Source organism: Oculina patagonica, chromosome 1, assembly GCF_052425735.1.
Source record: "Oculina patagonica isolate OP01 chromosome 1, crgOcupat, whole genome shotgun sequence".
Lineage (NCBI taxonomy): Eukaryota > Metazoa > Cnidaria > Anthozoa > Scleractinia > Oculinidae > Oculina > Oculina patagonica.
Genome location: NC_135758.1, coordinates 16,909,550 through 16,933,950, shown reverse-complemented (window position 1 = coordinate 16,933,950; position 24,401 = coordinate 16,909,550). Strand labels below are relative to the sequence as shown.

At 36.7% G+C, this 24,401-nt stretch overlaps 1 protein-coding gene across 1 annotated transcript; it reads left to right on the top strand.

Annotated features, from left to right (window-relative positions):
• Nucleotide 1: 1 nt before the first annotated feature.
• LOC144659344 (serine/threonine-protein kinase ULK3-like) lies at nucleotides 2–23,465 on the top strand. The gene is made up of 16 exons (XM_078519760.1): nucleotides 2–126; nucleotides 3,112–3,252; nucleotides 5,282–5,402; nucleotides 5,911–6,015; nucleotides 6,612–6,682; nucleotides 7,183–7,255; nucleotides 7,758–7,840; nucleotides 8,126–8,281; nucleotides 8,741–8,846; nucleotides 9,345–9,385; nucleotides 10,175–10,324; nucleotides 11,211–11,286; nucleotides 12,018–12,058; nucleotides 12,154–12,201; nucleotides 14,171–14,225; nucleotides 22,366–23,465. Exons 1-16 carry the CDS (start codon nucleotides 7–9, stop codon nucleotides 22,380–22,382), a joined length of 1,404 nt encoding a protein of 467 aa, XP_078375886.1. The 5' UTR covers nucleotides 2–6; the 3' UTR covers nucleotides 22,383–23,465.
• Nucleotides 23,466–24,401: the final 936 nt, after the last annotated feature.

Genomic DNA, 24,401 nt, shown 5'->3' with positions numbered 1-24,401 from the left:
ACCAAGATGGCGGCCACCGCGGCTTCAACTTTGCGAGTAGTTCCGCCTCCGAGGTTAGAACACTATGTAATGACCGAAAAATTGGGCCAAGGAACTTACGCAACAGTTTACAAGGCATTTAGAAAGGTAAACGTTTAGAAACTTTAGGGTTTCCTGGAATGTTGACTGAAGTCTCCTGGGATTTTGGACCGGTTTGTCTTCCGGAAACAAAGTTAAACCAAATTACTTACATCCCTTAGGAATTAAGGCAAATAGACTTATATAACTTATAGAAATAACAAAATAACCTAGGAAAATTTGGTTATGCGATAATATATATATGAAATGAATACAGCACATGTATATGAACTGCAGATATAAAACATTAATAAAAATGAAAGTGATAAGCTTTCCTTAAGTCAGTAAAAAAAAAAATTATTCTAGACATATGAAAAATTAGTCATTAACCTATTCTTAAACTATTTTTATACAAAACAATTTAGTCGTTAATTAACAGTTAAACTTTGACCCATATAGTTAAAGCAGGCAACCTTGACATAACCTCCTGTTTGTGAACCATCCAAGTATATATTATTGAAAATTGTACATAAAGAAAGTTCTACCAACAAATCTATGAAGGAAACATATACCTGCCAAGTCTCACGCCTTAGGGGTGAGTGACTCATCTCTGCGAGTTGAAAACTTCTATCTCACACCAACTCACGCTTATGAACCAATTTCTCACGCCTAGTCAAAAAATGTGAGTTATTACCACCGTAACCGATACACTTTCCAAAAATATGTAAACTCAAACCAATGTGAGAAATGAAAACTCCATGTTAAAAGAGTAAATGACGATTCATTCCCCGAAATCTTAAAGTTTTGACAAAACAAGCATTGGGAACAAGGTCGTGTTTAGCAAAACACGTCCAGTCGTACTGGGATGGGGATATGTTCGTAACATCTTTGGAATACTTCGGACATCTTCGGAAAAATTCGGACATGGTCGTATCATCTTCGGAAATCCTGGCACTCTCAGGATAAAAATCTCACACCTTTGACCAAGAAAAAGTTGGCAGGTATAGATCAAACATGAGACCAAAAAATATTATCTGATCATGTGCAGTCTAAGTTCACCCAGTCCATGCTCTTTAAAATCAATGAACTGAACTTTGAGTGCTGCGGAAGTGAGTGCAATTTATGTTAATATGTAATGACATTCTCCTGCTGCAGAATACAGATATATTTACACTTGGCAGAAATTAATTTGTTTGCCTGGCAATGTGAAAGTAGTTCAGAGCCACCTTAATTCTAGTACTTCCAAATTTTTAAAACTGTTTCGTGTGGTTATTGGGCAGAAATATACAGTCCACTCACGATAACTCAACCCTTGCCAACTTGAACCTTGCGCTAACTCGAACCAAACTCGATTTCCCCTGGATTTCCGTCATACATGTACTGTAATTTTACCCTCGGTAACTCAAACCCTCGATAACTTGAACCTCCCACTAACCTGAACCAATTTTCGTTTCCCTTCAGGTCATTTTCTATATATTTTAATTTATCCTCGATAACTTGATCCATGTCTGTCAATATGTGACAAGACAAAGCAAACAGTGTACTGTAGTCAAAAACACTAACTTTATTTTGAAGTAAATACGTATATGAGTCAGAGCTGCCCTTGAAATGCCCGTCAAAACACGAATTGTGCCGCACCATTGGAGTCATTGACCTGCTACAGACGTTTTGTTTGTTGGTGGAGGTTGATACCGATTCTTTCAAATCCATTCTTAGAAAACTTTCAAGGATAATAATAGTAATAGATTAGTTGAGAAGCATAAGGGCATATTGAATTACTTTCTGAAAGTATATCGCATGAACTCAAAGCAGTAGCCTGCAAAGAGCGCAGTACTTGGACTTCTCTTGCTGCTTTGTTTTGTTTTCTTTCACACTACATTATGTTATGATTCACACAGTAATTTAGAAATGTATTGTTCCATTTTCACTCGGCTTCTCTATACTCTAAATTTGTTTAAAATGTACATTGTATGAACGAATAAACAGTAAACAAGTGCTGTTTTTCCTTATTTCCGGTCATTTGTTCTAATCTTCCTACAACTTGAACTCCCGATAACTCGAACCTTTTTCATTTTCTCTTGAAGGTTCGAGTATCGGGAGTCAACTGTGAAAAATAGGGTACTGGTATATTTGACCTCTTTTGATGGATGTTACCATGGCTACTAATTTTGATTTCTTTTTATGTCAAAGTGATCTTAATTTGTTAATTGGTAATGCTTAAGATACAAATTTGTACTAAAAGTAATTCCCTTGCATTATTGGTTTATTGCAGGTTATTTTAGTAAGCAGGCACATTTTTGATTGTGTTAGCACCACAATCTTTGGTTCCAAGTCAGGATCGGCTTGGATAGAGAGAGAAAAACTGTCCTAGGGAGTAGGAGTGAGGCTGAATAAAGAGTGAGGGGGGAGGGGGGATTGAGTGGTCCAGATTTAAACCCTGGCCAGGGTACTGCATTGTGTTCTTGGGCAAGACACTACTTTTATGGTGCCTCTCTTCACCCAGGAGTATAAATGGGTAGCAGTGAATTTAGCCCTGCGATGAACTAGCATCCCATCTATGGGGGGGGGGGGTAAAAATACTACTACTGTATTCCCTTCATGCCACTGAAACCAGTAAACCTCCAGCCTAATGGGCCAAAGGGCTGATATGCAGCCTTTTCCTTTCAAGGTCAAGGTTTCTTTCAGCTGATCAGTTTTAAAATTTTCTAAAAAAAATTTTTTATTCATTTGTGAAAAGCATTCATTTGATGATGTCAGTGGTTATATTTAATCTATCTCCACCCTCTACATTTGAGACTCCAAGGCCAAATACATGAACAAAATGATCAAATGCTTGCCCGTCAAAAACGTCTGTATTACAGCCTACAAGCCACATTAAAAAGGAATACCTCCTAGGGGATGTACCATGAGATGAAACTACTGACATTAGATTACTAGATATTAAGTACTTGTACCATGACTTTAAACTTAGCCAGTTGATATGTCCAAGTGACTTGTCCAGTATATTTATAAAGTTCCTTTGTATTTTGCTTTTTGTTTCCTACCTGAATGCAGGGTGACACCAGAGATGTGGTTGCAATCAAGTGTATTCAAAAAAGTTCTCTAAGCAAGACAGCAACAGAGAATTTACTGACTGAGATTGAATTGCTCAAGAAACTGGATCATGAACATATTGTCAAATTAAAAGACTTTGAAGTAAGTGTGGCCACTCTTATTGCATTTCTAGGCATTTAATTAATAAGATTATGCTGTCACCATCTTTTAGTTTAGGGGAAGATTTAAATATTTAAGTAAATAAAAGCCCTCTAAGAGGACATGTGGATACTGTCTGCAGTAAATAAGAATGGAAATGATGAGAGAGGAGTTGTATCTTAAGGTTGATCGTGGAGTACCTTATTGGACAGGTACTTAATTTCGCAGGTACCGCACTTAATTTCGCGATTTTAACGCGACAGTCTTTACCCAGTGACTGACATAATAATTTTTGCAGAATGCAGAATGCAGACTGCCAACTGCAGACTGCAGACTAAAAGAATATATTGTGTAACCTTTACCGTTTTTGAAAAGCTAAACGTAAACATGCTAACAGGAGTATAGCAGGCTAACCGGAGTGCATAGTAGGCTAACTGGAGTGAACTTTTCACTCGGGTTAGCCTACTACACACTCCAGTTAGCCTACCGTTCACTCGGTGTCTGACATTTGCAGAATGCAGAATGCAGACTAAGAGAATATATTGTGTTACCTTTACTACTATTGAAAGCTAACTGTAAACAGGCTAACCCAAGTGCAGTTTAGGCTAACTGGAGTTAGCCTACTATACACGAGTTCCGGTTAGCCTTGCTGTTTACGGTTGGCTTTCAATAATGGTAATGGTAACACAATATATATTCTCTTAGTCTGCATTCTGCATTCTGCAAATGTCAGACACTGCTATTGACTCCGGTTAGCCTAAATAGCACTTCGGTTAGCCTGTTTACGGTTAGCTTTCAATAATGGTAAAGGTTACACAATATATTCTCTTAGTCTGCGTTCTGCATTCTGTGTTCTGCATTCTGCAAATGTCAGACACCGAAAAATAGGTTTCGCAGGTCTTCATTTCAGTTAAGCTACAATGCACTTTAGTGAAGTGTCACTGTTAGGTGCTCTTTGTATTTGTATGGAAACACAATTTTAACTTAAAATTGATGCGATTTTAATTCAAGTAAACTGGTTGCCTAGAGTGGTTAGGGCGGTCACACCTGATGCATTCCACTCCAGGTTCGACTTCACTACCTATCCTGTTATTTTTTTAATGATTTTTTTTTTGTTTTCAACATTTTTTTATTTCTTATTTTCTTTTTCTAAGTGTCTAGTGCAGTTATTGCATTTAGCTGCATGTGCAAGTCCTGAAAACTTAATTTCAAGTTCGTAGTTCATGGGTTAACTTTTGTGCTGTGTCTTCCGAATGTTCTCCTTGTCAATTTCCCATGAACGAAGACTTAAAGACCTCAATGTCCACTTTTTTCTGCCGTTAAGTATTCTTTAGATTCATTTCCTTCAATTCTTGACTTCAAAAGATGTCTTTTAATCATTAACAGAGAAAAAACATTGCCTTGAAAGGGTCTACAATAGACGCCATTTTCTTTGTTTGGTCAACCATGCGTGAGAAATGGACATGGGAAAACGAGCCTGCAATGTCGCATACGTCCTGACAACGTTATACCAGACTTTAATTTTTCTTTCTTCATTCTTCTTATCCTTATTCTTTTTTGATTGAGTTTGCCGGGAAAACTGTAATAATTATAACATACATATTTCAGGCCTTCTACACCAACCCTACCTATGGCTGCTCTTTTTAGCTTATAGCAAGATTATTACTAAAAACCCAAGGAGAAAGAACTAACTAAAGTGAGACTTGAGACACACCCCCTAAATTTTCTTAGTTGTAGAATTCCTGCAGAAAAAGTTGTATTGTGTCTGCAGATAAATTTAAATGAATCAGAAGTATATCACCTAGGTGATATGCTTCTGAATGAATACATGCACCTAAAATTTCCAACAGTAATTGGCATCTGATGTCTTAACTAGTGGGAGGAGTAACATCAAAAATAAATGTTTGATAATTAATAATTAAGGAGAATAATTATTTAAATTTTCAACTTACCGTAGGATCCTATTGCCTAAAGATGGACTGACCATCAATGATTTCTCTTCTTACATGTGATTGTCTTTCTTTTTATCTAGTGGAATGATCAACATATTTTCTTAATCATGGAGTATTGTAGTGGAGGAGACCTATCAAGGTTCATTCACAGTAGAAGAGTTCTGCCTGAGGACATTGCTAGAAGATTTTTACGACAGTTAGGTATGCCAGTATTAAGGACAAAACAAAATATGATTTCACAATAAACTAATAGGAGATATCATTAACTGATACTTACAACCATTGGCATGTTGTTAAATATAATTTGCAAAAAAATCTGTCAGGAGGTAGCAAGCTATTATCAGTCGACAGAATTTCACGTTGATATGCTTTGGGCACAGTGTAATTACGACCTATTAAGGGCTAAGCAAACTTGAGCTATTTAGAGAGGAAGCCACATCAGCCTTAGCTGGTTTTCATGTGGGTCATCTATCCAGGTCCAATTAGAATTTGGAAATTATGCCAGGAGGAAGGATACTGCAGTATCCAGAGAAAAACCTTCAAAGCGAGATGAAAACCAACAACAAACTCAACCCACTTTATGGCACCGCCCGGCTGGAATCGAACCACATTGGCCACATTGGTGGGCCATCCCCATAAAAATTAGTTATTGTTCAAAATGTATTTTTGATTTTTTTAATGAAAATTATGTTTTTTATTTTTTTTTCAGCTCTTGCCCTTCACTTTTTGCATGCAAACAACATTGCTCATATGGATCTCAAACCACAGAATTTGTTACTGTCAGCCAGACAAAATCCTGTACTAAAACTGGCAGGTATAATTTACAATTTACATATTTGTTTTATCAGTTAAAATTAACGCATGTGTCCATAAACACATTCATGCATCTAATCCATTCATCATGCTAATCAACTCTGAGTTAGCCAATCAGAGCATGCGAAAAGTACTATTCGTGTGGTATGGTATAACTGAGGAGAATGTGCTGCCTTTACAATTATTAATTTTATGGCATCTGCAAATGGTAAGATGTTCCACTCTTCTTGGATAAGGACAATAAACTGTAGGCCCCAACTCCTGCATCTTCGGTGTTTGTATATAGGAGTTGGGGCCTACAGTTTATTGTCCTTATCCAAGAAGAGTGGAACATCTAACCATTTGCAGATGCTATATATTATTGTAAAGGCAGCACGTTCTCCTCAGTTATTTTAAGACCCCGATTGTTGGTCTGGTCTGGGAGTCGAACCTGATTCCTCCCGCACAACAGTCCAGTGCTCTACCAACTGGTCGGGGGTTAGCTCAGTTGGTGAATTTTTTCATCTGATGTAAACACAACTACAACAGTTTTGAAACAGATGCCGGTGTGATGTGTGTGTTTTTTGAGATAAAATTTATTTCATTTTTTTAACACAGATTTTGGGTTTGCACAGTACTTGCACAGTGAAGAGGAGACAAAAACAATAAGAGGTTCCCCTCTTTACATGGTAAGAAAATTTGGCTGAAATAAGGCAGCATTTGCCTGCTTCTTTTGAAAACTCTGCTTTTAGACATTTTATCTACCCAATGAATCTGGTCACCCCTCCCCCTATTTCTTTTTACATTTCTGACATCAGTAACACATAATTTTACAGTGTAAATGTTTTAGAAGAAAGTAAATGTGGGAAGATTTTTGCATGGATGTCTTTAAATTAAGACGCTCAAAAGGATTATGGTCCAAAAGCTACTAAACAATTCAATGAAATGGCCACAAATGCTGCACACAGTTGTTTAATTTGTGCTTCAGGACTTACAGGTCAGTATTTTGGTTGTTACTTACTGATCTCCAAGAGCTAGACTCAAAAAGGGGTTAATTATAAACTTTCTTTCAATTTTTGTCACATGTGCATGCATGTTGTTTTGATTTATTGTGTATCATTGATTGTATTTACCTGATCTGAGAGGAAGATGTGGTACACCTGTGGTACTTTGTATAAACATTTTTCAGGCACCAGAAATGATCTGTTCCATGAAATATGATGCCGCAGTGGACTTATGGTCTGTAGGTGTAATTCTCTATGGTGAGTAGCACAGAATATTCATCCACTGAGCCTGTTTAGCTTTTGCTGCTAGCTGCAATTATCATTTTTCATTTTTTACAAGGTTAGAGAACATTTTCTTCCTATAGCTTATCAGTATCCACTTTTCAATAATAAATATTAACATTTCAATTTTAGCCTTGAAATGTTCAGTTTCCGTAGATGCAGTACATTAGCTTCCTTGGAAATTTTAGGTGAAATGTTTTGCTCAATCCTTAATAGCTTTGCTAAGAAATAACATTATACTTTAACATAATTATATTCATACTCATGGCTGTTCCTTTCTACATGTCTAGTGCTTTCAAAAGGGCTGAACTTTCAGCAATGTACCAAAATCAGTGTTAAGTTGTGTTAAGTTGGCATTCATTCTAGAGGACTGAATATTTTTTAATTCTGTAGCAAAACTCTCAAGGGGCTGATATTAGCATGAACTGGCATAAGCTTGTTGGGAAAAGCTTAGTGTTTATTTTGTTTTGTTTTTCAGAGGCACTTTTTGGTATGGCACCTTTTGCCTCAGAATCGTTTGCTGAACTTGAGAAGAAGATACGATCTTCAGATCCAATTACAGTAAGAGAAAACAAAACTCTTGATAAGTATTTCACCACCATCCAATAAAATACACAGTCCAGGTCTCTCTGCATTAATGTTGGAAGTCATCTTATTATGGTTTAGCTGGAAAGTTTGTATGGTTTTCCATCTTTTGCGTTCAAAAAGGGGTGCCTTTGGGCAAAATTTTGATCCCCTTGAAAATCTCTCAGATTTCGATTTTCTATGGTTGGCATTAACATTAGAGTTGTCATGTTACTCTTGCTTGTAAGTCAGCCTTATTTAACTTGTTTTTCTTCTCAACAGCTACCTGCCGGATCCAAGGTGTCCCCTGACTGTCAGGAACTTCTTTTGGCGTTACTACAGAGAGACCCTTTGGCTAGAATCTCCTTTGAAGAGTTTTTTGCACACCCGTTCCTTGATCTGGAACATGTCCCATCACCACTGTGTTTAGATAAAGCAGTGAGTAATAAGTCCTTCACTTGAGTATCTGTCAGTCATACTGGTAGCTCATCCCAAGTTCAAGCCCTTTAATTTTAAAGTATCCTAAGTACTGTTTAAAAAAATTATCCCTGCACCTGACCTGAAATTCCGGAAGGCGGCACAAGACCGCTCCCATTGGAGAGAGACTGTGGAGGCCTTATGCGTCCAATGGCGCTACAAGGACTGATGATGATAAAGTACTGTTTAACAAATTTGAATGGTTATTGCTGGGTTGCCTGCTGGGATCTATATATATTTTTTATTATCATCATGACTATTATTATAATTATTTTTTATATTTTTACGCCAAATGACAAATATCTTAGTGACAAGTGACTTGTCATTCCCTTCACTTACTCTACATTCTGTTTAGGTTTGAGCTGATTGATGTTTGTTTGTTAATGGTTGTCTGTTGTTATGTTGTGCTGTATTTACCAGGTAAAGCTTGTGATGGAGGCCATAAAAATGGATGAGGCTAGCAAGTTGAAAGAAGCTGCCGAGCTATACTGTGAAGCCATGGCTTTCTTTTTACCAGCCATTGAGTGTAAGTCAATTTCTCAGTTATCATATATTTCCATTGTGTAGTATGTTAAACGGGAAGCAGGGATGGCACAGTGGCGAGAGCGCTCGCCTGTGTTCCACGAGTCCAGCATGGTGCCATTTGTGGGTTGGGTTTGTCGTTGTTTCTTGCCTTGCTCTGAGGGTTTTCTCGACTTCGTCAGTTTTCCTCCCTCCTGAATCAACATTTCTAAATTCAAATTCGATCTGGCTAGAGGTCCCGCATGAAAACCAGTTAGGGCTGATGTGGCTTACTCTCTAAATATTGTAATTTTTCTAACGATCTAAAAGTCTCATGTGTCCTGTAGGTGGACTCAGCTTCTCCCCATTGAGGACACTTAGTCATGGTCCCAGTCACATACAAACAAGCAGACACCTCTCAAGTGCTGACTGTTTTATGTTTTGGTCCCAAAATTTTCTGCTTACAGGAAGTTTTACTGTATGTCTGTTAAACGAAACCTAACTATGAATATTTTCCTTACAGATGAGAAAGATCCAGATATGAAAGCAAGATTAAGAGAGAGGGTAAGCTATAGCAGGTATCTCGTTCTATAAGCTGGAACTTGTGCCGATTATTTAACCGATGGTTTGCATGAAACTGATTGCAATTGTGCATACAGAGTCATACTCTAAGTGACATAGTTACAATAAAATTGTTGATCAAGTCATTTGTTCGGCATAGACAAAAACTTCTATTATATGGGTTGTGTTGTTATTTACCTTATTAAATGAAAATTTTTTCGCGACACGTTAATTTCGCGAATTTCGCAATTCCAAAAAAATCGCAAAATTGATTCGCGATTTTGCGAAATTTTGTATTCTGAATCACTTTAATTTCGCGTTTTTGAGTCAGACACATTTTCATTTCCTTGGCAATATTGTTTAACGTGCCCTTGAATTAAATAAAACGACTTCATCAAAGGAACAATAACATCAAAATTGATAAAAACGCAAGGGCGGGACTAATAAATCTCGGCAATAACAACAACAGAGCAGTTCTCACAATGTCTACAAGTCAATGCTTGTACGTGCATGAGTTGTATTGTTCTTGAATCAATTGACGACAACATCCATTTACATTGAAAATTTCTTCCTTTAGTGGTACTAAACTTATTCCCTCTTGATTATTGACATAATGTTTGTCACTTAATTTTCGTGTCATGTTATGTTCGCGACACTTATTGTTCGCGTCATTTTAAGTGTCGCGAAATATGCGCACCTCAAAATCAGATCGCGAAATTAACGTGTCACGAAAATTTCATGTAATAAGGTATCTTGCAAGAACGTCCTCTTTTGATAATTTGTAATTTTCAGGTGAATCAGTACATGAACCGGGCAGAAGAACTGAAGCAGTGTTTTAAGATCAAATCACACAGTAATCCTGATGAACTTTTGGCTCGCTATAGCAAGGATCACCCAGAACTGAAAGAAGCCCTGTATCTAGCAAACATCGCTGAAATCAGAGTAAGTTACTCACCAATCTGTTGTCCATTAACCCATCAGTAACAAAAAGAGTCAATAAAAGAGTAGCAAAAATTTCGTATTGTAATAAGATTATACACCTTATTCTTACTCATTTTGGCGCGTACTTAATTTCGCGAAAATTCAGGAGCCGAAATTTCGGGAGTATTAATTGTTGCGATTGCAGGAAAAAATAAAGCAAAAGTGTATTAAATTTCGCGATCTGGTCAGTGTTTTCTGGATCAGTTTGTCAAAGACTAAGGAACTACTGGAAATACACAAAGGTCTAACTCACTGTTACTACAAGGAGGCTGCAAACGGAAACCTAGGTGACTGTGGTCTTGGCCGATTTACAAGCTAAAGGAAACAGTAGTTAGAGGAAGGGTGGTAGTCAAAAGAAGACGGAAAGATATTTTCAACGATAGTTAGTTGCAGTTCCTAAAGTTATTGTTTTGATATAAAACATGGTATTAATTTTCGCGTATTTAATAAGGTACATTATTTAAGATTATTATTTTTTTGAAGCAGATACAAATTATTTATTGAATTGACTTAGATGTAGTTACTTATTTTATTCCAGGTATATATTGTATTGTAGAGTAGATATTGTATTGTAATTCGTAAGTAACGGTGTCGCTGATTAGTGGGCCTCCTATACACTTAAATAAAGTTATGATGATGATGAAAGAAACCTTTAGTTCAAGCATAGTTAGTAACTACTAACTATGGTTCAAGTATTTTGCTTTACACGACTGAGAGAGAAAATAAAAAGGCAGATCGAAGGAAACAAAAGTCAAATTCTCCCCAGAGAAGCTATATAAACTGTATCGAAAGGAGAGAGGAGAATCTGTAATCTGATCTCTGGAGTCTAATCTGTGCTTTGTTTCAGGACGAGCATGGTGCTTATGATAGTGCGCTGTCTCAGTACCAGCTCGCACTGGAGGCATTATTACCAATATTATCAGGTAGGAACTGAAAATTTATACAAAAGGTGTCTCATTAATTACGGTTTATTTTTCCTAATACAGTTGATTTGAACAACATTCTGGGTATTTCACCTTTCCTCTTAATCTTCCCATCTGTTAAATCCCGAGTCTGCATGACCTTACCTGGACTTTAATACCACGTCACACCCATGTGATCGGCAGGCGTGGCCAACTTTAGACTTAGGAGCGCCCAAACTTCTCCGTAGATATTTCATACAATTTCTTTAAAATGTTCCCATTGAGGGAATTTGGTTTTGAAGTGAAGGTTACCCGTTCCAAAATGCAGATTGTGGTAGGAAGAGAGGAAAAAATTTCCGAACAAAAAAGCTCACAAGAAACGACAAGAGCAAGTGCTACCTTCCCTGAGCTGATAACGTCCTTTGCTCACATTACCAGCTGACCTGAATTTGTTATATTAAAGTACTGTTGAGAACTTAGGAATTCATCAGTGCTGGTGATATAAGGGTCGTACAAACTATGTCAAGTTAACCTTACATCTTTAAGTTCGTCACTCTTGTTTCATGGCATTCCTTTCCAATCATCAGCATACTTATTTCGCTTTATTCTTTTTTACCTCTTTGATGATTTTCAACCTGAACACTCACAAGAAACTTTCTAGGTTGGGTTAGATTTGGAATTTCTTATGTTCATTACAAAAGTCAGCCAACATAAACAGTTGTTCAAAGTTGTTTTTGTGTATCACGTGACAGGAACTCCTCGTGGACCTTACAAGGATGCTGTACATTTGGAGGCAAGTTTACACTCCACTCCATTCCATTTGCATTCGATGAGCTCCTTTCTACAACAGATCTGATATTGTTTTATTTGTGTGTGTGTTTTATGAAGGTAAACAAGTACATGAGACGAGCCGAAGAAATAAAACTTTATCTCAAGGTAAACAATTTTACTTGCCAAATACAAAAAAACCCTTTTTAGTGCAGAATGCACTATTGTGATGGTTTGGTGGGTTGGCGTTTGCTAAACCCCTAAACCACTAAACCACTAAACCACTAAGCCACTAAACCGCTAACGCGGTGTAAACTTTTAATCACCAATTAATTAATTAATATCAATTAATTAATTATTTCTGTAAAGGGGGGAGGGGATGGAGAGCACCTGACCGTGTGCCCTTGGTAAATCGGGGAGTCCATTACGATACTTACAATTGAAGAACTCAAGGTATATATTTGTTTCAGAAAGCACTATGCTCTCCTTGTGGTACAATTCTTTCTGGAAAAAATACTTTGTGCTAAACGCATGCGCAGATCAGTCTTCATCACGAACATTGCGTTTTTCTTCTGCAGAAGGATTCGTGTAGACTCCGTGGCCCCAAGTTAAAACCACAAATTAATTGAATTAGACAGTAAGGCGTCATAGCAGATCATGTGAAATATTTCTTGATATGGCAATGCTGTTTTCTTAGAAAAGGTGATCTAGCATCTCATAATTAATTGATAACCTGATAACATCTGTGTTATAATCAATGTCGCCTTCTTTGCAGAAAATAAATCACGTTACCATAAACATCATGTTACATCCGTTTTTGACAAAAACAAAAGTATGTTACATGTTTTTGACAAAAACAAAAGTATCTCGTTTGCTGTTTCAATAACAAACTGAAATTCAAGCTATCGAAAATTAAAATAACAGTGACGTGTTTAGAAATTTTGTATTAAAGCCTAACGTGGTGTGCTTTTCAATGCGGTTGAATTCCTGTAGAATCCGTGGCGTTAATTTAATTAGACTTAAAAGGCATCACAGCGATCTGCGAGAAAAAAACAACAATATCATGTTACATCCGTCACTTCCTTTCCTTTTATTTGTTCTCCATCGGTTGAACTAACCTCCGTTTTATTTTGTAAAACCTCTGCCGCTTTAGTGTTTGAACATGCTTTCGTGACGGTTCCGACATTTCTTGAAAGAAATCTTCACACTACGTGCTTCTCGGCTTCATGCTTGAGTGAGCGTGTGACGTGTTCACAGCGCTTTCGTAAATCGTAATTAGGTATGCAAAAACTTGCACCGGGATTTTCGGCGTGAACACCTGATAACCAGGAAACAAATATCCTAGCTGTACTGCGTTTTAAAAACCCTTTCGAAAAAGATGTTTTTTGATTAGATTTGTTCTTTAGTTTTGAGAATCGTCTTTCGTGCAGTTTAAACCGTAACTTAATTAAATTAAACAAATGTCATCGATGTCGCCGTAAAACAAACAAAAAACAAGAGTTTCATGTTACGGCATTTTCAAGGAAAACAAAAGTATTTTGTTACAAACGAACGAAAGTGTCGTGTTACGTTTGCAAAGATTAACGTAAGGAACACCTAGGAAAGAATACAAGTAGCCTGTGAACAGTTTTTCCGAAAGTAAAGTAAAGCAAATAAACACGAACATATATAAAACATCATACTTTCAATTGTTCCATATTGCATTCTGCACTTACCAAATCATCGAGATTTTTTGTTTTTTTGTCGATCTCATCTTACGTTCTACTAGGTAAAGTGTCAAAAGAACCTCGGTTGCAAAGAACAAGATAATTTTTTTTTAAACCTTTTGACGGGGGCTTAATAGCGAGGGGGCTCATTTCAAACTATATATCACATAGGGTACAAATAAAGAAATAAAGTGGACGTTTTGATCATTAAGTGCTGTTTATTAACATAGTTTTGCAAAATAGTAATCATAAAAAGTAAATGTGGTGGATAAGTTACTTTAAAATGTAACGCCATCTAATTTCCTTGTTCATAAATTGTCATGATCTACCAACGTACGGAGTGGGCGGGGGGAGGTGGTGGGGATTTATAATAGAGCTTTTTTGAACAGGTAGTGGTAAGAAAACGGAGATAATGTTCTTTTATTTTTCAGCTGAGCAAAGAGAAAATGAAGGTTGTCCCAGAAGCAGGAGGAGAAGAACAATCACGTGAGTGTTCATATGTGCTGCATGATGACTCTGTTAACAATGACAAAATCCAAATTTATAAGAAAATTGCAGGGGATGGGTGGGTAAAAAAAATTCTTGTATTGAATAGCCACACACTTAAGCTTTTCCTTCATTTTAGTTCGTTAACAGCAGAGATCGCCTGCATTTGATCAGTTACCGCAGGTCAACGCGTTTTCAAACTCTGCAAATTCTTAGTAGGTTCATAATTCTAGTGTCAAGTTGGGTTGATCTGCTTCTAAGCCATTAAAATATTAATCTAATAATTGTCAAATTTATGTTAGTAGTGGATGAATTGTTTATTAGCTTACAATGATTTAAGCCGTTCCCACCTTGAGGCCTCTCAGATTGTTTTTTTTTTTTTCTAAAAAGATAAAATTAAAATATAATTGACTTCAAATTAGAGCAAAAGTTATTGGTACCGAGGTGAAGTGAAAGCAATCCTTTATTCAGTTGTATGGATAAACGAGGATAGTATATTATGAGCCGTGTTAAATAAATGTACAACTGTGGATTTCATGTGTTTCTAATCTTGTTAAAAAAATAGTAGATAATCCTGTCTGTTGGCACTTGCAACTGAAACCAAAATCTCATGGAAAGAAAATGTACCACGCGGAGCTGATTTGATTTTTGATCAGGCAAAGGAAATCACGCAAATAATAATGAAACGTTCTTCAAAGTTAAACTTCATTAAACCCTAAACTGAACATCAAATGTAATTTGAGTGTCCTGTTCTTAACTTCGAAATTGCGATGAGCTCTCGTACTAACGTGCTCATGTGTCCCTTTTCTCTGCAATAACTCTTCACTTTTAGGATATTACCCTTGGTGCGAGTGAAAGCCGATCAACTTTTCATTTGAAACCGCACGCTTCTCAACTCGATGAAAGCTGTATAAGTTCTTAATGAATACAGTATTACACTTGAAATGTTATTTTTCCTTTAATGACATGACATGCGGAACCTGCTATGTGGCTTTTGAAGTTTTGTTTTTTTCGCCCGTCCATTCAACACAGCCTGTTCCAGGCGTTCGGTAATTGGGGAGTTGCACGAAAAACGGGATTAGTGCAAATAACGGCCAGTGGAAAAATTGGGACGGGTTTGACGCGAGAAAGCGAAAACCCGTCTTCATTACTTGCAAAACATTTCGGAGATTTTAATTTCGGACAAAACAAGTGTCCGAAAATAAAATCGCCTGAAATTTTTAAGCGTCCGAAATGTTTACAGTACAGTATTTAACTCTGTTTTAAAGTACTCAAACAAACCCGACGTGACAAGGAAGGGTTTTGAGATGGCAAAATAGTAGAAGCTGTCATTACGGAACTAGAACCAGATGATCCTTTTGAAGATCAATTGCTTTTAGTTTCCTTTTTGGAGCGAACTCTAGTTGAGACACTGCTCGAGGTGCGTAACAGCTTGATTGTATTTGTATTATTTTCTCGTCAGTGTAACTGTAAAACCTTAAGGGTGCAGTAAAACTATTATTTCACATGCAGATGTTTCAGTCAAATTCGTGTTTTGTAGGCGTAAATTTACTTTAGCTTTGTATCAGCAAAGTGTCCGAAATTTGTCCTAAATGAGATAAAAAGTGTTCGAAAATTAAACGTCCGAAATTTTTTTTGCAAGTAATGTATTTTTTCACTCGTTGTTCTTCGCGAGACAGGAAGTTGCTTGCCACCGAACACCTGGAACAGGCTACCATCAACAAGACTGTAGACAAATGCTCAGCAATAAAATATTCTGTAGCAATGAGTTACAATGCTCTTGTGAAAGGTTGTTTTGAACTGTGAAGGAAACAAATGAAATGCGAATCTAAATGCGAAAACGCGCAATCAAAATGGGCGGGAAGTAACTCAAGCAGCCATAAAATGTGAAGCATCATCTTCATGGCATTGATTGTGTGCTTGCCAAGTTTAAAACAGTTTTCTAAGGTAGAAAAGCATGAAAGATGTCAATAATGTACCATAAAGAAACAAAGGTTGTCAAGATTGGTAAAATTTCAGACGGATTACGATCAGCCACATTGTCCTAGATTAAAACAACGTTGATTTTGTTAACTTTTTCTAGACTAAATCCAAAGAAATTAATCCTCTATTTGGTCTCTGTTGTTTGCTTTTTGTAAAAAAAATATCGTAGAACAGACCAGAATGGAACTTTTCCACACCTTGCTCCAGATGTAAATGCTTGAAAACAGTAATATATATAAAAGCCCTTACTTATTTACCAAATATTAGATGATTTTAAGGAAATTGTTCATTCTTTGGCTTGCATACTGCCTGTCCACTCAGGGTTATTTCGCATTCAATACGAACCGTTTTACTTCTTAAAGGCAAAAGAAACAGCTTATAGACTAGACGACTTTCATAAAATTTGAAAGTTATGACGCATTTTTTAGTAAAAGTCGGTAACAGGATTTTTCTTAAGTAATTTGACCTGCTGAAAACGAAAATGCTTGTTACCAAAAATTCTTTTGCGATCTTCAGTCTGAAAATGACGTCACAAAAAGGGCACCTAAAATGACGTCATTGCACCGTTAACCCTAACCGTAACTTCCAGAATATTAAAGCAATCACAATGAAACTTAGAGGATATATCGTTTGTCCGAAAATCTATCTTTTGTTATACGTCACGTGGGATGATTACGTCACATCACCTGACAATTACATCATAATGTTAAAACAGGCGCCATCTTGGATCCGCCATCTTGAATTTCAAATTTTTTTCCAAAACGTCAGAAAATCGCCCAAAATTCACTGAAAAGTACTCAAAATAAATAAAACGGTGCAAAACAAAAAACCTAAAAAGATTTTGTGTTTTATTAATTTCATTAACAGAACACAAAAATCACAAATTTTCGAAAACATTCCTGTCAAAATGCCATTGCCATTGTAATGTCAAGTTCCCCAAACAACAACCTATCCTACCAAATTATTCCCAGATAAATTTTAGATAAACTCGCAAAGTTGGCAGCGTTCGGTTAAATCTTGAAAAAGTTATAAGCGTTCAAAGTTAGCGCGGTTACTTCCCCCTCCCACCTTCCCCTACCGGTCTGGATAGGGTTAACTTTGTGGATAAAAATAGGTTCTAAGCCGTATGCACTGTATTTGCATCTTTTTATACCAAATAAATTGCCTCCAACCTAGTTCCTTCCTTTTTTTTAGAATAGGCCACAGAAAGCATTCCAGGCAACCTGTGGCGTCATGTAATGACGCCACAGATAGCTTGCCATTTCACTACACAGCGACAGGATAATTGAAATTCTGAATGAAAATTATAATAAATACTGTCGACTTTATAGGCTGTTCAACTGTGGCTAAAATTTAAAGAAACAACTGAGATCTATACCTTTACCGTTATGGAATCTTCGTTGGGTCTATAAAAAGGAACGGTTTCATTTAAAAAATACGAACACATTCCTTGGACGTTACGCTATTAGGAAATAGTCATTTACATCTTTGCCTTATACTTATTCATATTGGCGGTGTTTTTCCTTCAAATGTATCTTAGAAGAAATAAAAGTACTGAACAACCAGCTTTATAGGCAATGAAAATTAAGTTATCGAAAGTTGGAGCGTTATTCTTGTGCATCGTGTCCCAGAATTTCATCTTTGACGATTCATCTTGCTCCTGTCAAGACACAGTTTTCAACCTTTTGCACCACAAATTCTCTCTCCTGTTTTTGCTTTTTTGACCAAGCTCTTTGGTATTTAACAGCGACAGATCGTTCGTGGCAATGCTATAAAGTCAGGTTTGATTTTCTGGTGGCGAAAATAATACTTTTTTTAGGAATGGCGAGCAATAAAGATTCATCCTGCTTGCCCCAATCTTTCCTACCAGGAGTAGACTTGTTGCGGGAAAACTTCTTGGCTCAATCCAAACATTGTGTGTGTAATTTCAGCAATCTGTGACAGGGGATTATAGAACAGTGCCGCTCTACTCAATGCTGATTACTTCTTGGATATGTCCACGATCCCTCTTGCTCTTTTCCCTATCTCATTTAGCCATTCAAGACTGTGATCAGCACTGACCTGGCTAAATTTGCTTGCATTCCATTTGAAAAGGAAGTTTCCCTTCATATGGCAACATCGGGCGGAAACTTGCAAGTACAGATGCCATATCCCCTCTCTATGAGCCCGTGTGAGAATTAAGAGGATAGAGTCCATTTCCATGTAGTTCCAACAAAACGTGAAATTGACCTTTTCTTCGGATCTTTGTGTTACAAATTCGTCGTCAAGGGCATATTTTTCTTTTCCAAAATTTGTAATTTTTGTGTTCTATTAATGAAATTAAGTTAACATTAATGCAATTATTTTCACCTTTTTATTTTTTTTTTGCAACGTTTTATTTATTTTGAGTACTTTTTTTAGTAATTTTGGGCGATTTTCTGACGTTCGTTGGAAAATTATGAAAATCCAAGATGGCGGATCCAAGATGGCGCCTGTTTTGAAATTATGATGCAATTGTCACGTGATGTGACGTAACTATTACACATGACGTATTACAAAAAACAGATTTTTGGACATACTATGTATCCTCTAAATTTCATTGTGATTGCTTTAATATTCAGGAAGTTACGGATAGGGTTAACGGTGTAATGACGTCATCTTAGGTTTCTTTATTTGTGACGTCATTTTGAGACTGAAGATCGCAAAAAAAATTTTGGTAACAAGAATTTTCGTTTTCAGCAGGTCAAATTACTTAAGAAAACTACTGTTACCAACTTTTACTAAAAAATGCCCCTTGATTTATCTGAGAATGACTTTACGCAAATACCGACTAGTCTATTATTGCTAATTGCTGCAGCGAGCGAGAGAGACGGATCATTTCTGTAACTCAATCGTTTAAATGCACATGAAAATGAAACTCATGTCGGAAGGATTTATGCGGGATTTATGTGTTAATTGTTTCACTATTTGGTTTCAATGCATGCCCATTCCTGTGTGGTGATTGGACGATTGATAAAGCTTCTGTTTTCGCTAATTACTTTTGGACGAGTTTTGCAGATCTTCGTGCTGCGCAAATGTGCTCACACACGTATTCTCACATTATATAACCCCGAGTCAATGAGAGTATTGTCCGCGTCGCAGACTGTACTAAAACTGTAACACAAAGAGTAGTTTTATTTGAAAGGACACTCAACTTCATGTTACTCAAAGTTGGTCAAACTTTGTTGTTGTTTTGTCTCAGTTCACGCTTAATCCCGAGCAGAGGTGGGCCCAGTGTGTGCCACCTGTTTTATAGTCGAGGAAGCTTGGGAGCAGGCTGCCTGGCGCGCGCTCGGGATAAGAAGACGAAAATAAGGGTTCGAGGAACGGCAAGAAGAGCCTTCAGGCACCGCTTACGGTTTGAATGCTGGCTCTAATGACTCCTGTTAGATGAGTTGTCACTTAACAGTCAATTATAGCAAAAACGAGAAGTGACATAAATGTAAACAAACACAATAAAACTGTGACTGTAGAGCTGTGTAACTTGATCGACAGCCTCTCCCTTCACTGCAGCGTTGAAGCGAATGTTCAGTGATTCCCTCCTTTACCGCTCCTCTCCTTTTTTTACCTAATCAGAGATTAAGGCCATGTGTTAGTATGGAACGGGTAATATGTTCCACTACTGATCTTTAAAACCACAGCTCTTTTGCAACGTAGCTTATTGCTTATTGGTACTTACTTTCGTTGGTACTTGATTTTGCGGGTATTTTGGCGAGACAGTATTTCGCGGGGTTTTATTTTCGCGATTTCAAAGGCAAATATGAAAAAGAGCATTAAATTTCGCGACTCAGGCGTACTCAACTTCATTTTATTTTTCAAAAAGTCTCAACTTTTTAAAATTTCTTGATAAACTGGAAGAAGCAAAACGCATATTTGAAAATTGACTTTTAAGTGTATTATAGTACGTAGTTTGCGGCAGTGTTTTGTCGATACATACCCTGTATATGTTATTGTTGGTACATGTAAATCATTTTTTATGTGACTTTATTTTTTTAGCTGGGTATTAAATTTCGTGTGTTAAAATTTCGCGGAGATTTTTATTCGTGGGTCTTAATTATCGCGATTTTTTACAATCGCAAAAAAAGCGAAATTAAAGACCCGCGAAATTAAAAACCACTGAATAAGGTAGTTTTTCTAAGTTAGATCAGAGAGGGGAGGGTGTTTGTGGCTTTTTGGGTGTTGCCTTTCAGACACCAAACTTTGGCAAAGTAGTGTTACAAAATGTCATCAAGCGTACATCTACACCGGCCGATCTATCGTATTGGTCACTATAAACTCATAAAATAGTTAATACTGCCAACAGATTTCCGTAAAGTTGTACTATTTCCGCTGTACTTTGATCCTGTACAACCTCTTAAGTTGGTTTGGCTTTGATTACAATCACGACAAAGTTTTGAACGTGCGAGCAAAAATTCACCAGGATAATAATTCTGAGACGATTGTGGCAAATAGCACCAAGACACTAAAATAAGTAGATTTAGTATCAATTTTTCGTGTTTTGGTGCCATGTTGATCACTTGAGACAAAGCATCCTGAACTGACAACGAAATTCTAGCATTTTGATGATCAAGTGAATTAAAATAGCTTAAGAGATTGAAACAGGTTGAATTGATTCCAACAATGTTCTAGAACCGTCCAATCGAAGTTTTTTTTTTCTTTTTTGTGATTTTTTTCTGGAGACTAGACAGAGTACGTGAAACAATGAGTGTTCTTCTAGCGGAGGAATTCAGACACACCGCCAAGAGACACTGTAATCCGCGGCAATAATACTTAGCAAAGGATTAAAGTATTTAATAAATCTCTTGCGCACGACAGACAAAGCGGAACGCAGTCGCCGGGTATTATGTTAATTCCTCCCAAGAAGCACAAGTTTGCTGATCATTCGCGACATAAATAGCAAGTCATCGTGCGTTTTCATCCCGGCTTAGTTCTTCTAAGGAGCTTTAGGTGTTTTATGAGGTTGTTTTCTAGACAATAAGGTCGGAAAAGATTTCACGTCATGAAGTAAATTAAGGAGACCGGACATGGGTTGTGCCAATTTTTGTTTGTTAATTTCCGTTGTTTGTATATTAAGCCAACATTTCCCGGATGGCTCTTGGATGATGCCTAACAGTTCTTTCTTCAACTTCTTTCAATCGGAATTGCGCCATAACAAGAAATGCATTTTTTGGCAAAATTCTTGCTATCATTTCTTTTTTGTCCAGTTTTTGGTCTTTGTATTTCCATATTTTCAGGATTTTACTTGAAGAAAATCAATCAGATTATTCAGTGAAACATTTGTCAAGCTTTTGAATATTTATCGTTTACGGTCACGTTTTCGCCCGGCCAAAATAAACGGTAAACATGTTTATCTCTGTTTTGAAAAGTGATACAATCTTTATTTTTGTTGTCAGCTGTTAGACTTACAAACTTGGTTTACATGTATCATTTAACATCGCATTAAGTAACGTTTCGTAGATTATCTTGAGAAGTATTAATCTATTAATCTGTTTTTCCGAATTCTCCGTTATATCTTAGGCGTTCATTTCATTCAGACGAAAATTTTATTACAAACTGTAGTTTAAATGGCATTTTCTTCTGGATATAAATGGATAATATACGGCGAGGGTGCATATTTCTTCATGCATTGCTTGTTCTTTTGCGCAGTTTCTAGAATCTTTACTTATCTTTTGATTTCTCGTTTTAAAAACGGAATATTAACCTGATCTTTGCCCAGACGTCTTTTCTGAACTGTCAGTGCCTTCAATCTCTGCTTTCTTTAATTTTTAGACATTCTTCTATCACAAATTCCATCGTAGAGTACGAAACTTCGTTTAATAGAATAACGTAACCATTGTTTTGGTAATGAGTACATGTAATAAACGAGACAGTATTGTTTTAAATTACGTTCGGACTAAGCTTGTGCAATTTTGAGAGAATTTTATAAAACCACTAGAAATGTAAATCCTTGATCACACTCAAACTCATACGATCATACGATTACAAACATTTGTAAGCACAAGACCACCTTCAGTTACACCAGATTTTTAGTGCAGCTCAGATAAAATTGGTACCTCATTGTACTTGATTTTATGTTTTGACTGTTTAATATTTTACTGATCCGAGTCGAAAATGTGTTTGTTTGTTTGTTTTCGTACAGGGTGTGTGATACAGTGAGATCAGCCCAGAACTATTTTCCCGTGGCATCCGGAATGGTGGTCCACTTCTCCACTTATGACGTCACGTGGTCCACTTTAGTGGAGCGTCAAGGGGCGTTATGCCGGCGGAAATGAGGCTTGTGAAAGGAAAAGGAAATCAAGTGTTTTGGATACAAGTTACGGAAATGGTTACAAATAATGCTTTTGAAGAAGATTATGTGCCAGTTCTAAAGAAACGCACGAACCGCAAACAAGTCAAATTCGTTTTATTTGTTGGTAAATAAAGTAGCTCTTCAGCTGAAGGGTAAGCACTGAGTTAGCACTGACAATCTTGTCAGCTCCCATTAAGTTTTTGTTTGTTTGTTTTCCCGGAATTTCTGACAAAGTACTAGGGGTTATAGGAATGTAAGGTAAGGGGTTATTGATTGATCTCCTGTGTCAAGTTTGTGGAATCTCGATTTCTCGAACCAAAACTCGTTTCCATTTCCTCGGTGGAACATTCCAATTTTCGAGCTCTCCGATTTCTCAAACCAATTTTCGTTTTCCTTGAAGGTTCAAGAAATCGGGTTTCCATAACAAATGTGGACGTGTTAGTTGTTCTACAAGTTTTTGCGTTATGACCTGATTTTTGTTTAGAGTTGGATCTGTTTTCTAATGATTCGTAAAACTAAAATACAGTAAGTATAAAAGGAAAGAAAAAATGTCATCATCGATTAACACGCTTTATTAAACTTTGGTCTTTTAACTCGCGCTCTGATTGGTTTGTCGTCGTTTCGGTTTTGACGTATCATTGCATTTTGTATGCTTTACTTCCCAAGTTGCTTCTTGTTGACATAATTTGATGCGGCAAACACTCAAGAAAGTTTCCGAGAATTCAAAAGTACTTATGTTAAAACCTCTCCAGGGTCTCGAGTTTGTTTTAACTTTTGGATTGTCCTTTGGATGTTTCAGGCTATGAAAACACGCACGACATCTTCTTTTAGCTTATTTTTATAAACATTAGTTTACCTTTAAATTTTAAATATATTGTATTAAATAGAAAGAAAGTTAAATATTTGTTATCTTGACAATCAAAATAAAAAAAGATTGATAAAATATAAAAGGCTGTTATGTCATTTGTTTCCTGTTATTGTAACGACTGTTTTCAATTGCGTCCAAATTATTTCCGTTCTCGAAAAGTTCACTAGTGATTTTTGTGTCTGTTGTGACAAGGTCTTGTTTGGTATTCAAACAAAGCACGAGGTAGCAAAAAACAAGTAATAGAAATTAGATTCAGACCAAGAATAGAGTGATTTTACCTCGAACGTGGAATAGTTACTACTGAAATAGATACTATTAAACAATAAACACTCACTATAATAAGTAGAAACTCCGTCGTGTTCTTTTGGAAATCCGCGAATCTGATTGGTTCTCCCACTTCTATTCGCTGACAGAACACGATCGCGCGCTCGTTGCTCATTTTTTGATGAATTTTTCTTCAATTTTGGGTAAAAAGTACGTAAAATCGTACGTTTTGGACTGCAGTCCTTTAAGAGTTTCTACTTAAACAATTAGACTACTCGCCCTCGTTTTCTATGAGCGATAGTCAACTCGGCTGCGCCTCGTTAGCTATTCGCTCATGGAAAACTCGGGCTCGTAGTCTAATTGTTTAGTTTTGACTACCTTATTATAGGTTACGAGGCATTTTACAACGCGACAATTACGCGTAATAAATACGCGAATTGGAGTTCTGGTCAGATCTTATAGCAAGTAACATACATAATAACGCCAATTTGAATTCGCGTTAATACAGTATCGTTCATTTCCCATAATAAGGTATGTTAGATGTTGTTTCACGGGTTAAATAGAATCACTCCAACATTTGCCGATACTATGACCACACTAAATTCTTGATACCCCAAACAAAAACTATTGTTTTTATTATACATTGCTTCAGTGGCATGACAAGAACCTAACAAGCAGGGGTAGGTATGTTCACAGTGCTGTCAGATTTGTATGTTTGCTTGTTTTGCTCGTTACGTTAGTTATACATTGTTAC